The sequence below is a fragment of the Neltuma alba genome, unplaced genomic scaffold (assembly GCF_004799145.2).
Source record: "Neltuma alba isolate B1F8T4 unplaced genomic scaffold, ASM479914v2 tig00005309_pilon, whole genome shotgun sequence".
NCBI lineage: Eukaryota > Viridiplantae > Streptophyta > Magnoliopsida > Fabales > Fabaceae > Neltuma > Neltuma alba.
This window is the reverse complement of record NW_021634058.1, coordinates 12136-28252: the sequence shown is the minus strand read 5'-3', so window position 1 is coordinate 28252 and position 16117 is coordinate 12136. Positions and strand designations below refer to the sequence as shown.

Sequence of the window (16117 nt, the reverse complement as noted above, 5' to 3'; positions counted from 1 at the left end):
AATTTAATTCCATTCAGCACAGTCCCAATAAACATTAACCAAATTCAAAACTAATGATATCAATTGAATCCGATTCATTCCAATTACAACATAAATCATGCCAATTCCAAACAAATGATTTCAAACTTCAAATCTATTACCCAATCAATGTAAACAAATTTTAACTTATCTAAATACAATTTTTTCATTAATCATTTAATGTATACCCAATCCTTAATCTAAATTCAACACATATAGCAAACTATCTAATGCAATCCCTCTTAGGCATTTTAACAAACACCTTGTATGCATTATTTTTCTAACAAGATTAACAAGGCTTGAAATCATTAAAATTTCTATCCAATCAATATATACAAATTTAAAACTATCTAAACACAATTCTTCAGCAAAAATTTAAACAGCAACCTCAGAAACCAATTCAAAACTCCTCAACCTACTCAAACCCACCGTACAACACACTAAAATGCAATGGTTGAATGAACTTACCTTCACCGTTCTGGCGTGCCTTCGAATCAACGGCCTACAGAGAGGACGACGACGGTGAGCTGCTGTGCGTGTGAGCTTCACGGCTTCAACGGCAAGCTGCTACAACACGGCTACTGCAGAATGAGCGACGCAATGGAGGGAGTCCGGCTATGGCGCGGCCTTGAAGAGCTGAAACCAGGGGAAGAGCTCACGGCTACTTCACGGACAAGAGGAAAATGAGAGGGAGAGACCGATCAAAACTGAAAGTTGGGTGCGAGATAGCTGCGAGCTGGAGTTCTTCGATCGCGCGCGGTACATATGCAAATCTGATAGATAACTACTGATGCGGCGAGCTGCACTAGCTGTGGGCAAATTTTTTTTAAAAATGACTTCACGTCTGTTTCTTATAAACGGACGTGAGTTCGCGTCTGTTTTGGGTAAACGGACGTGAGTTCACGTCTGTTTTGCAAAACAGACATAAATGAGGGAGGTAAATGACACATTTTGTTGTAGTGTTATTAAGGGAATATTAAAAACCAATTTAATTTTCAGAATCACCAAGCTACGTGCAGATCATTTTCTCATGAGAGAATACATTGTATTATATTCATTTTTTAATTTTAGAAAAAAGAAATGCGATCATCTCAAATAAATTAATTCTACCAACTTACTTGATTCAAGTAGTTTAATTTTAAATAATTTTTATATAAGGTAAAAATATATGTATGAATTTTATCTACATAACGATAAAAGTTTTATCGAAATAAATCAATTGTTGTCATTAAACGCTGAGAATTGAGACTGCGCGTTATCCCATCGATATTGACGAGGTCAAAGGTTTTATTCTGGTAATTATAAATTTTGTGAGTTTGCAAAGTAAGTACGTGGCGGTTTAATTTTTTTATTTATTATTGTAACTTAATTATTAGAACATTTCGTTACGATTTTTAGTTTAATTTAATATTAATAAATATATATTATTAGCTAATATTTATTAATATTTATATAATTTAATATTCTTCTGTTTAAACCATTTCCCTCCTTACTTATATTCTTATTTATTCTATACCATAAAAATTATATATGCTGAGTTAGTTAAAATTACTGTTTCTACCAAAAATGTCTTTAATGAGTGTTTCAATCGAAGGGGGCACTAGGTCTGTGACGTCTCATTCTTGAAAGAATCAATCGGAGTGGAAAATGATGAGTCAATTTCTTAGCTTCTTTGCGAATTAATAAATCCAAAATACGGGTGGAGAATATAATAACACGTCAAATTAAAATATATTATTGTAAAAGAGAAAGAAATTATAAATACTTTAATATGGAAAAAATTTTATTATGTGGCCTGACATCAACAATACAAGGCAATTATTGAAAATAGATCCCAGGCCAACGCAAACACTATGCCAAAACTCCCACCATTACAGTATCCTGCTAATTATTAAACTGAGAAAATATACCATCATCTATATATAGGTTTAGCCGTCATCTCTAGAGGACCAGTTTCCCCAAGGCGAAGCAAAGCATGATCAAGAAGAAACCAGCAAGGGCAGGAGGAGGAGGAGCAGAATTGGACGGAGGAGGAGGAGCAGAACTGGGCCGAGGAGAAGGAATTTGTGGGGTCGACGACGACGGAGCACCCGCCGGGGTCGGGGAGGAGCCGGAGCCGACGGTGACGGCCAACTTCTGTCCCCCCTGGCAGTGTTGGCCGACGGTGCAAATGAAATAGTGGGTGCCGGTTTCTTTGAGGGTAACGTTGGCGGGGCCGGCGGTGATCGTGGCCCCTATCTGATTACCTGAAGTGCAAGCATCGAACGAAGCTTTCGGAACTCTGACCACGTCATGTACGTTTGTAGGGAAGTTGAACGCTACCACCACCAAAAACGAAAAAGAAAACAAACTAATTAATAATAAGATCGATAAGAATATATAAATGATGAAGATTAAGGGGGTGTTTGGGGACCAAACCATGGTTTGAGAAAAAATCACCCAAACACCTTTAAGTGTATGTGTGTGTGTGGAGATTTATATACATATATGTGTGTGTGTACGTACAAAGAACATCGTTGAGGTGAAAGGTCTTGGAAGAAGCCCAAGTGGCGTAGAAATTGGCATCGGAGGGGACAGTCCAACCGGTGGTGTCTCCGACGACGTGCACAGTCTGGGCAGCGGCGCAATTCAGAAGCAGAGAAGGCAGAAATATTAATGCAGAAGCAGCAGCAACGCAAAAATCACAGGTTTTGGCCATGCTTAATAATTAATTATATTAAGTGGGATTTAATTGAAGATATGAGGAGGAGGAGGAAGAAGAAGAAGAAAGAACGATGAATGACAATATGGGAAGTGGGAAATAATGGAAGAGAAGGGGTATGGGTATAAATAGAAAGCGAAGGCGTGTGTGGATTATTCAACACGCGGGACTGAGCAAAGCAAAGACAAGACCAAGTTGGCCAGTCAACTCAGCTTGCTGTGTTTAATCAATGCACTGCTGCAGCGGGGTCGTCCTTCCCATTCTCATACGCTCACACGACCAATCTGCCAAAGTAACTAATTCATCTCCTTTTGCCATTTCACGTCGCTACCCATAATATGAATAAATATCAAAGTACTAACGACCGGACACGTCAGGGTTAGATTGAAATGACTTATTAATACTACTTTCGATATTTATTATAAAAGCTAGTTGACTAATTTGAGTAGGTTAAAAATACTAGTTAAATTAGTTATTTATAATAAATAAATATTTTCTTTCCTAAAATAACTTTTCTAATCAAATATATTGGTTAGAACTATCATTATTACAATGACCACCTTAAAAAAAATAGATAAATATAAAAGAAAAAATAGATTAGGATATTATATTTTGGATCAAAATAAAAGTGAAATAAGATTTTATATTAAGGACATGAGGTAGTAACTTTTTAATTATAATTTATAGAATGCAATATAAATATGTGATGAGAGTTTCATTTCAATTTACGTGACATATATTTATAAGTACTTAAATAAGCATATCCAAATGATGACGTGAGAGACAGTATCTCTAATTTATAGTATGTATGATATATACATATATATAGATAATTTATATGAATCCACACTATATTACTAGTATGTGAATAGTTTGACTCATATCAATTTTCTTGGGAAAAAACCCCATAATATATTTTCACACACACATATATATATATATATATATATATAGTTTAAGGAGTCATGCATGATTGATAGGTGGGGGCCATAATGACTAGTTTTCTCAATCACATTCAAAGTCTGGACGAAATTGTGTAAATGGGACCAACGAGAAAGTTCAACGTTCACTTGTGTCTGTAATTTGAAGTTTGAAAGCACAGCCTTTTTGGTTGCAAGGCGTTGGAATTGTGGAAAATCCCTCCCTCCAACTTTCTCTAAACTTTCCAAAGTCAAAATAGACTTCCCAACCCCAATTGCACGTTCCACCGCTCTATCCCCATGAACAATCCTCTAAAGTTCCTCCCCCCCCCCCCCCAAAAAAAGCAAAAAAGTTGCTGAATTTTCTTTCTTTTTTAAAATAAAAGGTCGGTGAATTTTTATGGAATGGAAAAATAATTTGTGTACTAATTCATAAACTTTATTTTCCTGTTTTATTTATAAAATGAATTTATTATAAATTTAAGTTTCTATTTATATCTTGTGAAGTTTTGCGCGCGTACTATTACAAAGAAAGTTAGCATGGAGAAGAATCATAAATTAAAACAGACATGATTAAATATTACACCGCTCAGATGTAAGGAGGGAAAAGGGAACAACAAGATTGGATCATCAGATATGAACAAGACAAGAAAGAATGCCTAGTTAAGGGTACAATGCTGGGATGAGGGTTAATTGCAAAGAATAATTAAGGTTTGATTACTTATACGGGTAAGTGTCCCAAACATTCTGGGCATGCCACAATCTGATGAAATGCTTCATTCAATAAGCTTGTTGCCTTCAATCATCTCTGACCGATCATGATCATAACGTTAAAAGAAGAAAAGCAACACTAGTTGTGATAGCCAACATGTATGAACACCCAATTCCCTGCAGGCCAAAATAGATGTTAGAAACATATATGCCCATGAAAGATCTATCTTAAAAGCAGGAAACTTTTGACTGTCTCTATGCTAATTATCTCAGATAACACCTAACCATGAAGTTTCTATAGTGAAACATCCACCATATTGGTTTATTAAGCCTCCCCTGAAATTGAGTAAAATGGGTAGCAAGGGCAAACAGAGAGATGTGAATAGTGATTACATATTGCCTTGTGACATCTCGGTGCCTGAATAGTTCACGGATGCTAAGAAATATGTGACAAAGTACTCATAATATATGAAGTTGAGGTAACAAACATTCATAACATTAAAAGAAGATGGCAGACAACATGGGATTTTCAAGAAAGCTCTGAGGTTATAATTGATGTTTTCGTGATGTGTATTCCATACCTTGAAGGAAAGGAGAGAAGAGGTTGCTGAAGAAGCCTTAAGGCCAGTGAAGCCAATGTTATAGGCAATGCTTCCATCAGCCTTAAACAATCCGAAGTTTCTCTCTGAGGTTGGACCAGGCTTCAAGTTCTCATTAAACAAAGCAAACACATAAGCCCTTGCCTTGATCTTAGGCCTGTAAGGAGTTCCCTTCTTCTTCAGAAGCCGCTTCCTCAAATGATAATTATAAGTCCTGGCATTCTCCACCGTGGCTCCGGCTTCATTTGCATCCCCACGAGAAGCCCACCCAGTCTCAGACACAATAACCTCCATTTTCTCAAACCCGGCCTTCTCCAAAGCAGCATAGGCTGCATCAACCATAGCGTCAAACATGTTATCATAATGCAGTTTTGTCTTTGCATCATAAATCCCGGGGCTTTTCTTGAAAAGAGCATAGTTAATGTCAATATGTTCAGGGTCATTCTTATAGGCCAGAAAAGGGTATGCGTTTATGAAGAAAGGAGAGCCAATCTGTGAGAAGAACTGCAAGAGAGGTTTCATGAATGGGACAATGTCTTCTCTGAAAGTGCAGGATGATGGAGGGTATGAATTGGCAAAAACAGCCTCAGAATGTGGACTTGAAACCTGAATGTCATCAGCTAAATCAAGCCTATCAAGGGCACTGTAGACATTCTTTGCTGCAGGAAGAAGAACTTCCCATAGCTGCAAATCTGTGCCTCCAAGGATTTCATTTCCCACTGCAATTCCTCGGATTTTAGTTCCGGGAAGAAATGGCTGAACGTTCTCTTTGATCCAAGTCATGGCTTGATCTTCCCCTACACTGATTCCTGTCAACAACTCATTGGGAAGTCCAATCACAATCTCAATCCCAGACCCTTTGAAGGCCGTGAGGACACTATGGTCAGCATCATAAATTCTGATGTTCTTGATCTTCGCAGCTTTTAAAAGTGTCACCACACTGTGAGGTGAAGGCAGATTATCTGCTATCCTTCCATAGTTCACTCCATATGTTCCTGTAAAGAAGTTATCCGCCATAACTGCGTTCCAAACAAGTGAAAAAACTGGTTTAGAGGATCACATTACATTAATCAAATAAACAAAACTCATGGAAAACATGTAGTTTAGTGACATGAAGAATGTAATTAGAAGGAGAAGTGGATGATGATACCATAGTGGGAAGTAAATACAGAGAAGATAAGAAGAAGAAGCCAAAGGAGGAAAGAAGAGAAGACCATCTGGGAATTGAGCATTATTATTTAGAAATGAAGAGCATTCCAATGATGGAAAGAATGTGGGGAAGGGAGGCTGTATTATGTAATTCAGTAAAATGGGGGTAACGTCATTAGTGAAGGAGAATCCATAAACAATCCTTGTCATGATGCAATACTTTTCCTGCAGGAATGCCATAGAAGGCCTAAGATTCTTAGCCTTGCATCAAAGAAGAAAGCTAACAAAAAGAGGAAAGATTCTTAACCTGAAGACAAAGACGATGCAGTTTTGTGGGGATTGGAGAGAATAGATTCTTCCCTTTCCTGCTGACCCCTTTTGCCTCTGGATCTTAAAGTTCACTTTTTGTTGTTGTTTCTTTCATATGCTCTAAGTGTCGTTTTCATTTACTTGTGTCTCTAGAAACCTGTGAGAAAGCGACCCATCAAATACTTTTCGTGGCTTCATGGGTAACTGCCGAAACTGGCTTCTTAAACTTCTTATCAGAGGGTAAGAAATCTCAGATAGCAGGAAAATTGATATTTTGCCGACAGGAAAATTGATTTTTTTTTTTGGCCATCAAAATTGATATTGTTAGACTTGCGCAGCTTCATTATTTTACTTTGATTATTTAATTTGCCTACACAAATACAATTTCAAATGTATCGGGGTCTTGTAGCCAAGAATACAAAGCTGCTCCCTTGAGTTTTTTTAGGCATCCAAGTTGTAAGTTCAACTTTTTATGGATATAATAAGCACATGAGTTATAGCAAGAAAAAACAATTTCAAATATCAAACACACACACACACACATATTTTATTCTCACAAATAAAATTTTTTTCATTATTATAACTGAAGCATTAAAATCGGTTAAATTTCTTATTCTATGCAGATTTTTCCCCCAAGAGACTCTTTTGAATTATATCAAATTGTATTATTACTAAATTATTAGTCTATTTTAAAATTAGTTATTTCAATTATTTATTTTCTTGTTTATATATATATAAATTATTGATTGTTGATTATCTGGTATTACTACGTCAAATTCTCAAAGTGTTAATTTTTTACATTATTTAAAAAAAAACTGAATCTTTTCAGGGAGAAGTAATTAAATCTCAAAAAAGAAACATAATTATCAAAAAATCTTAATAATAACTTAAGTAGCCTGTAATGATAAGTTTTAGAGTAGAAAATAACGACTTCTAATCTATCACTAGGATTTGTTAGTAATTACTTTTCTTCATTAGGATTTCATTGTAATTCTCCCATTTTTTTTAATTAAGCATGTACTCGATCATATACATACATATACACACCATGCATACATGCCTACCATTCATAAAGTTTAATATACACACCATACATACATACCATTCATAAAGTTTAATATACACACCATCCATACATACACATATACGTACCATACATACATGTATTTATAGATGTATTTGAGCCCCTAACATTGCAATATGGTATCGGGATCATAGTTATGCTGATTATTTGACCAAAAAAAGGGTGAATTGGAAGTGGGGAAATGGCAATAGAAACAAAAAGGGCTGCTCTTTATTTCCTAGCACAATTTCAGACGCTAAAGATGTACAAAGTTCAAAACTTTCTGGAACACTGGGAATTGAAAAACTGGGATTTCTTATTTTGGATCAAGACGAGAGGCTGCAGTTAAAGCACGTGTATGCTTCTCATCATCAGTTTTCTGGTTCCACTCTTCGGCTTCTTCGTCTTCTTCAGCATCCCACAGAAAGTTAGCATATGAAGCAAGCACATAACTGCACATCATTACAGGTCTCCACATTAGCTTCATCAACTTCCAACAACAAACCAGATCTTTATAAATATTGGTTATTGATTATGTTAGTGAAATAAAGGGGAAAAAATATCACTTTGGTCCTTAAACTTGCCTTCAATTATCAATTCAATCATTGAATCTTAGACTCGTAACATTTCAGACCTGATAGTATTGACTCAGAACAAGTTCCGAAAACAACTCAATTCCTATAACTCCTAAGCTCAATAAATTATAAGGATTGAGTTGTTTAGAGTCAAAGTTTAGGGACTGAATTGATGATTGGGAAAAAGTAATGGGACTAGAAGTTATATAGAGGTTCATTTCTCACCAATCATGAGGGGCGATTTGAACAGCTTGATCATAATACTGTTCAGCTCGATCTGCATTCTTCTCCGTTTGCCATATCAATTCTGCATAAAAACACAGAAGAATGCCATCCCCTGGATTCGCTAACATCGCCCTTTCAAGATACTCCTTTGCTTTATCATAATCTGCAACCACCTATTCACACTTTAAAAATCAGAAAGATTCCAACAGGAAAAAAAAAAAGGGATCAATATGCTCCGATAACTACGTTAAATATGCGTTAGTTAAGATACCTCTTTCAAGAACTTTGCATAATTCCCAAGCAAAAGAGCATTATTCGGGTTAGTTGCAATCATCTTCTGATAATAAGAATCCGTATTATCTCCCCCATCATTAGAGGAAAACCATCCACTCCCATGTCCACTACATCCATTGCTTCCAACTCCATCACCCATCATTTCAACATCCTCTTCATGCTTCACCGAACTCTTATCCAAACCAGAGAAAGGAACAAGTTCAGAGCAAGTTTTCTCAAGTGAGTTTTCTACTTCATCACTTTCTTTGACCTCAAAGCCCTGTTGATTCTTTTGTGAAATACCATGTCGATGGGGTAAGCGATTTTTGCTGTTAAGCTTTGATGGGTCGAGAGAGTCTGCGTCAGAGGTAAAGGATTGAGTTGCATTTTTTGACGTGGTCAGTGAAACTGGTCTTGTTCGAGGAAGATGGAGAATGGGTCCTGATTCAGGAAAGGAACAGTATCCGAAATAATGATGGAGCCATGAGCTTGGAATCGGAGCTGAAGATGTTCTGAGTAGCATATTTTGCATTTCAGAAACACAAGAAGACGGTGACAAAGAACAAGAAAAAGAAGAGCACTTGCAGAATACAAGAGCCTGAGTACCCAATTCAGAGAAATATAAGTCGAGGAAAAGCAAAAGCAGGGATCATACGGACGAACAGAGAGATGTGTGCGTGTTGAGAGAGATAGTTTGAACAAAAACTAATAATAAGAGAAGCTCAATGAGGCGATTACTGGGATTAATTGTCAATAAAAACAAACAAAAAGTCTCACATAGAATGAAATTAAGAAAGTTGTAGATAAATCAAAAAGCTTACGAACGTGATATTTAAGGATTTGAAGTAAGGAAAAATGAACGGCCGAGAGCTGGTATGGTATGTGGACGAGTGACAGAAAGTGGCATCCTTTTCGCCTTGGCACTTTACGGCTCCCAAATGGGGCGAACCAATCGTGGGTTAACAATTTTCCTCCATTTTTTGTCACCATTATATCTATCTTTTCATCCATGTACGTTACGCTTTCTTCACTTTCCCTCACCTTCTGAGATGTCAACGTCGATGGTATAAATGAATAGACATAATCGCATAATTATAAATTTGTACCCCTACTCAGCAGCTGGGGGGGGGGGGAATCTTTGGCTGCGCTAACCTGCGAATAATGGAGACACAAGTCACATAAATAGTACTCATCCGATCTTAAATATAAGATCTATATTTGTAGTGTAATTCTTATATTTAGAACCAGAAAGAGTATCATTTTACAAAGGCATGTTTAAATCTATTATCGCTAAGTGAATCTATCATCTATAAGTACGTTCATATGTACTAAAACAAAGTTTCTTTACTTGCTTATCTTATACTTTGTAAATTGTAATGAAAAAGTTGTTTATAAATCATTTCAAACAACAATCTCACCAAATTTTGAGATATGCATGGTATAAGGTTCACCCACCAGGATAACTTCTATCCCAAGTTTATGCTCATACATGAGTGCTTTACTAGCTTCTAGTTAACAGGACCATGTGGCCGAGGCACCTTGGCCTCATGGCATGCAGAGTCCTTAGTTACGTCACAGGTTCTATCCTGTACTGGGGTGCTTGGGCTTGAAGCCCTGTCCGTGAGGAAGGAAGAAGTGTGCGCGTGGTGACCAAAAAAAGGGACCATGTCATGACAGCTTAAGCTTTTCTTAAGCAGGCTAGAAGCAATCAAGATAGGTGATAAGACAGCCAAGACAAGACAAACAGACAATAGTAGTAAACACAGGACCCAGAACATATTGACCAATGAAAACACAACCCATAAGATAGATGGCATCCGAATTATTGTGAAAATCTGGCTGTTGAAAACCAAGTTAAGAAAAAATCCAAACAGCACCCAGGTAGATGATTCCACAGCATTTTCTGCAGTAGTGTATCAGATATATATTTTTTAATTGCAGATAGTGTGGCGCTCCCAGAAAATACTATCCCGTTTCCGCTGGCTTCTCTGTCTAGGTACAAAGGTCAGAGAAAACAACAAGAGATGTTGTCTTTATCAATTATCATATCGCACGCCTCATGAAGGTGGCAACAGTTAATTGAAAGATTGCAAGCCACTTGCTCCCATCGGTAGTCTACATGCACTAATGAGTATTGTGAAAATATCAGCACCGTAAAGCAGAAGTTATATTGTAAGACTATTAATTAACTATATACTTACATGATGTACCAGCCCACCCACTAGAAATCAAATTAGCAATAATCGCAATAATTAACAGTAAAAGAAAAAGATTGTTAAGGGGGTTAGCAGGGGATCTCAAGTGTAAACCTGGACTGTGTCATGTACTATGGAGACAAATACCTGGCCAGTTGTAGATTAATTTAATATTTTATCTTGCGTCTAACACAATGATACTTCCAAATTCCAATCATCAAAATGGAAACCAAAAGCTTTATTTATCTATCCATGGAAAAGACAAAGTTGGTCACTCTAGAAGGTGCATTTTATTTCCCAAAACTATTATACCAATGCTTATTGCTTACCATGGGCGATAGGGTCAGTGTCGAAAGTAATTCCATTGGAAAAACGATTTTAGTTCACAAAACAAATATGAGTTCCAAATAGTAATGGCTTAGGCTGTTTCTAATTTTCGGGGTCTTCTGATGTGCTCATTCTGTCTGCGTCCGATTTCGTTCATGGGGGCAAAAGGAATTAACCATTGATCCTCCTGGTCTCTCTATAGGAGTGATTCCAAATTCCAGCCCTGAATTTGGACTTTCAAATCCATTTGAAGGCTAGTTAAAGAGTTGCCTTGTCAACTAGCAAGAAACCGGATCAATCAAAGCATGCAAAAAATCTCAGGAGAGAAAAAATAATGGAGCCTCAGGATCAGGAACATTTCATTCCACCCATTTAAATGCTTTTTCCCTCCATCACTGTATATTCCAATTCTATCCCCTACGCTATAATTTGATATATATACAAGTGAAATGCTTCGCATGTTATCTTCTACGTCTTGATCCTTTGTTTGGTTTATTCCTCCCATTCCATGCAGACGCCCAAAAGAATAGAGACATCCAGAAAAGAACAGCAAAGAAGATCTGTACTCTATCTTTAATTTTGGACAAAGATGTAGAAAGACCTGGTTCCCAAAATCAACAGAAAAAAAAAAGGGTCGGTCAGTACTGCGAGCTGCACCTGGCCATAGAAGAAGAAACAAGCAAATCAAGCGTAAAATGAAGCTGGGCATAGGATACCTGATAAACCATATGTTGACAAAACATGCCATCGTTCTCACAAAAAATACACCATAGACACTAACATGCATCAAACATTGTAACGTGCAAGAGACATTCAGGCATGGATGATTCATTCACAATATTGCGCATCAAACAGATCATCATATGATGGAAGAAATATCAACATGATATCTTAATAACAAATACATTTTTGCAGTTGTCAAAACAGACGTAGCCTATAGAAGTGATGGGATGCAAAATTAAATCTATATAACTCGAGGAGAACCAAACAACAGCTCATTGCAAGTTGGGGAAGTGATTTTGTGTTAATTATTCTTGCACTTTACAGCAATAGAAACACGGTTCTTGCTTTCAATACTGTTGTATCAGCATATTTAATTTTACTATCTCTTTCTGATCCACAGTTTCGGTATGTTTGATTCAATTCTGTACATTACATGGATTTTGCTGATTCACGTGTTTGGTTGACATAGTAAAGTAATTCAATGCAATCTTGATAATAACATATTATAACAAATCAAGTAATCCCATTACATAACTTTGCCTGTGTAATCTGGATTTAAGCTTATATGAATCAACGTATGGACATCTATACCTTCTATGAATAAGTATTTAAACATTTATACCCTCCATTTTTGACCTTGATAGAGTTAAAAATATCATTTCACATTTATTTTTTTCCTTCTAGATAAAATATGAAGTTCATTCCATGATTCCTTGATGGCATACCAAACAAATGCTTTGTAATCATCATTTCATTATTTGCTATCATTACATTCCCTATGATTCTTTAAACCAAAGGGCACTCATATTACTATATAGCCAACATTTAAATTTTCTTGAATTTTTAGCAGCATGCTCACTAGAAAGCCCCTGATATCTGAGGAATAGAAACCGGACTTTTGGTAACTAGCACAGTCAATTTATATCAAAGGAAGAACATACCATGTAATCCAATTTTAGACATGGTTATAACTTGATATAGTCAAATGGTAATTACGGACATAGTGTGTCAGTTTCAAATTCAAACAATTATTAAGTGTTCTTATATTCTCCGAACTGAATATTGACAAACAGGTTGCCTCCATTGTCTTGAACAAAGAATTACTGAAAAGCAGCAAACCCTTGAGAAGTTCAAGAGTCGTCCCAATTTCCCACAGGCTTAGAGAGGAAAGCTTCTCCACTTATCATTGCTTACCGGAAGCCAAAGGTCATCGGCATTATGCAATCTCCTGATCTCGATTTGCTACAACGAATCTGCGAATTCCTTTGATACTAATAGAATTTTCATCACATATTACAATCCTAGAATCAACAAAATGGGGGTTATTTTGAATTGGAGCACAGCCGTGCAGGAAAACAGCTGACTCTGACAGGAGCAAATTCAGCCATGACTTTGAGTTAGGCTTAGGCCTTTTATCCTATACCATAGAAAAATGAGAAGACCGTGCCAAATCACACCTCCAAAAGACATAACTAAAGTCTAAAAACTTGAAATACTGAGTCTCTGCTTAAAGAAGACAAATTTTCCCCCAAAAGTTAACATTAACTAATGGACCTAAAACAGCGTCTAGCCTCTTTCAGTTCGAACCGAAAGCAAAATTCAGACAAAACATAATGCCAAAATTTCTAATATCGTACAACCATGGTCTTACACTTCATACCACATTAATTTGAGACCGAACTAGAAAACTTAAAAAAAAAAAAAAATGCAATTCAATGCAACTGAACACCCAAAACTGATATCAAAATGAAGAAAAAAGGCGTGAAAAGTCCTCACCTTGAAGCTTCCTTGGATTGTTCCCGGGAGGTGGGTCGATTCGGGGAGGAGGAGGAGGGCGGGGGCTGGCGGCGCGACACCGACCATGACAACCCATGGTGCAATGAGAAGTAAGAGGTTGAAATAGAGGGCGAGGAGGGATTGGGAAGAAGGAAGGATTGGAGGAATTAGAGAAAGCGTAGAAAGAGAGGAAGCAGAGAGGGACACTGGTTGGGGTGGTAGAGACAAGGGGAGCCATTTGAAGAGCAAATGATTGAACCAAATCTGTTACAGTTTCTCCAGGTATTTGTGGGCTAACTGTCAACCCGAATGGGTCTATTGACCCATTATTTTCCTTTGTTCGGGTTGGGCTGATGGCACAATTCAGAATCACTCTAAAAATAAATAGATAAATTAAAGGTTAAGAAGCAATTTTGGGTCGAAAGTTTTTCTGTCCTGGACTTTTAACTGATGTAATGTTTTCTTCAAAGTAATGCAATGTTTTATTCAAAAGGGGGGGGTGGGGGAAGGAGGAAAAATTGCAAATAAAAACCTCCTAATATATAAAATCCCTAATATATAAAATTATGATTTAGGACTCTCTCAATTTGAAAAATAGTAAATAAGAACCGGATCCCAGTTTTGCAAATATGAAATGTGAGTAAAATGTTTAAAATGCCCCTTAGCCAAATTGTAATTTGGTCTACTGAAATTGTCATTCGCTAAAGTAAACTCGTCATTTTTTATAATCAATTCGTTATTTGGTATACCCTCAACCAAGTTGTGATTTGGTCCACTGAAATTGTCATTTGTTAAAGTGAACTTGTCATTTTTTATAATCAACTAGTTATTTGGTTGAGGAGCATTTCAGACATTTTATCATGATTTCATATTTGCAAAAGGGGAACCGGGTCCTTATTTGTTATTTTCCAATTTAAAGTCCTAAATGGTAAGTTTACATATTATGGGGTCTTTATTTGTAATTTTTCAAAAAAAAAAGCAAGGTCACTGTAGTAACATATAGTCAAATGTGACTAACGTTAGTTGAACAATTCATACTACAATTAGAAGGCAATTTTGTCCCAAGTGTTTTTTAAAGAAGTAACTGGTATTCTAAATTTTTAAATATTTTCTAGTTATCAATATTCGAATTAGTAACATATTATAATTCAAAATGCGAAGATAAGACTGGCTAAACCGGGTAGAGGAAAGTAATAACAATAGAACTACTCGTTGATAGTTTGGGCAAACCATGGAACCTCCTCCCGGTACAACGTGTGGCATGTGATGTATGTGAGCCCCACTCCACACGAAAAATATTATCTCTAATATTTAATATAAAAGTTAATTTGATATTTAATTTGGTCTTAAACATAATATCTTTAATTTAGTTTGTCTCTTATATTTATCTTTTTTTTTAAAGGTAATTCTTGTAGTGGTTATACAATTGTTAAGTGCTTCATCAAATGATAGTTCTAATTAATACAAGTTATTAGTAAGAGTATTTTAAAAAAGACAATATTTATTTATTACAAATAATTAATTTAATTAATTCTTTTAATATATCTAAATTAACTAATTAGTTCTTATCTTAAGTACCGTTCAGTCAAATGACATATCATTTCTTTTAACTTCCAGGAAACATTACACGGGGGAAGTATAGGATACTAATTGCTCTTTCAGCAAAACTTCTGAGGTAAAATTGACCTCTAATTCTTAGTCAAAATTGTTTAATTAACAATCAACGTTGGTCTGCAGTATTTTTGAAACTTCCATAGAATTATAATGACATTTGAAAGTTTAGAATACCAATTATTTCTTCAGGGGGTATTTGAGTAATCCTAAAGGTGTTTTTTAAAAGTAATTTTTTTTTGTAAATTAAGATAAACTCTTTCACATATTTACTTCATATATCTTAAGAATACTTTTAAAATCATAGTTTTATTTCTACCCAAACACTCTCTCAACAAAAAAGAGAGAGTTTAGGACAAAGTTGTCCTAATAAAAGACCTTTGACATCATAATTAGGAATTTAGGGTCTTTATTTTGTTCAATATATTTATCCACTTTTAATTTAAGACCTGTTTAGAATAATTTATAAATAATTTTTTAATCATAATTTATGAAATATGAAATAAGCATAAGAAGAAAAAAAATTTGGTTAAAAATTTGTTTTTGTTTTGAGTTATGTGTTTATAAATAATTTCTAACGCAACAATAAGTCTTAAATTCTTAGGCATGAAGGCTACCAATGCGAGGAAATATGAAAGGACCTTGGAAATCTGTGAAAATTCCGCATCACATAAAGGTGACTACACCGCTGGCATGCCTAGTCAGTTAAAACTTAAGGTCCGTTTGGATTAGCGATTGGAAAATCAGCTTATAGAAAAAGTAGTTTATGAAAAAGTGAAGTTGGTAAAAGTTAAATTGGATAAGCTGAATTGTGTTTGGATTGGAGTTCAGACAAGCTAGTTTACAAAAATGAGATTGGTAAAAGCTTGTTTGGATTATAGTTGAGTAAAAGTAATTTTGGCCAAAGAATTACCAAAATGGGCATGAGTTTTAATAAATAAT

General features: G+C 35.8%; 4 protein-coding genes across 8 annotated transcripts; all 4 read right to left on the bottom strand.

The window, feature by feature from the left end:
• Nucleotides 1–1943: 1943 nt before the first annotated feature.
• Nucleotides 1944–2784, bottom strand: LOC114747432 (cucumber peeling cupredoxin-like). 2 transcript variants are annotated; one of them, XM_028935759.1, is made up of 3 exons: nt 2524–2784; nt 2045–2336; nt 1954–2007 (listed from the first exon to the last, which is right to left on the bottom strand). In XM_028935759.1, the coding sequence occupies exons 1-3, from the start codon at nt 2714–2716 to the stop codon at nt 1998–2000; spliced, it is 495 nt and encodes a 164-aa protein (XP_028791592.1). In that variant the 5' UTR covers nt 2717–2784; the 3' UTR covers nt 1954–1997. The 2 variants fall into 2 exon arrangements, with proteins under 2 accessions (XP_028791591.1, XP_028791592.1); XM_028935758.1 differs by having other exon boundaries at nt 1944–2336.
• Nucleotides 2785–4436: 1652 nt separating this feature from the next.
• LOC114747437 (glucan endo-1,3-beta-glucosidase 14-like) lies at nt 4437–6444 on the bottom strand. Of its 2 annotated transcripts, none has more exons than XM_028935766.1 (3): nt 6406–6444; nt 4932–5968; nt 4437–4527 (listed from the first exon to the last, which is right to left on the bottom strand). In XM_028935766.1, the coding sequence occupies exons 2-3, from the start codon at nt 5964–5966 to the stop codon at nt 4462–4464; spliced, it is 1101 nt and encodes a 366-aa protein (XP_028791599.1). In that variant the 5' UTR covers nt 5967–5968; nt 6406–6444; the 3' UTR covers nt 4437–4461. The 2 variants fall into 2 exon arrangements, with proteins under 2 accessions (XP_028791599.1, XP_028791598.1); XM_028935765.1 differs by lacking the exon at nt 6406–6444 and adding an exon at nt 6100–6270.
• A 1141-nt stretch (nt 6445–7585) lies between these two features.
• Nucleotides 7586–9502, bottom strand: LOC114747434 (uncharacterized; the record flags this gene model as incomplete). The annotated part of the gene is made up of 4 exons (XM_028935761.1): nt 7586–7922; nt 8271–8443; nt 8542–9055; nt 9369–9502. Coding segments are annotated over 4 exons (957 nt in total), but the record flags the coding sequence as incomplete, so codon positions are not given.
• A 1370-nt stretch (nt 9503–10872) lies between these two features.
• On the bottom strand, nt 10873–13810 carry LOC114747435 (uncharacterized). 3 transcript variants are annotated; one of them, XR_003740382.1, is made up of 3 exons: nt 13565–13810; nt 11068–13089; nt 10873–10885 (listed from the first exon to the last, which is right to left on the bottom strand). XR_003740382.1 is itself a non-coding variant. In XM_028935763.1 (2 exons), the coding sequence occupies exons 1-2, from the start codon at nt 13800–13802 to the stop codon at nt 11527–11529; spliced, it is 378 nt and encodes a 125-aa protein (XP_028791596.1). In that variant the 5' UTR covers nt 13803–13810; the 3' UTR covers nt 11085–11526. The 3 variants fall into 3 exon arrangements, 1 of the variants encoding a protein (XP_028791596.1); XR_003740383.1 differs by lacking the exon at nt 10873–10885 and having other exon boundaries at nt 11085–11666; nt 12983–13089; XM_028935763.1 differs by lacking the exon at nt 10873–10885 and having other exon boundaries at nt 11085–11666.
• Between the last annotated feature and the right edge of the window lie 2307 nt (nt 13811–16117).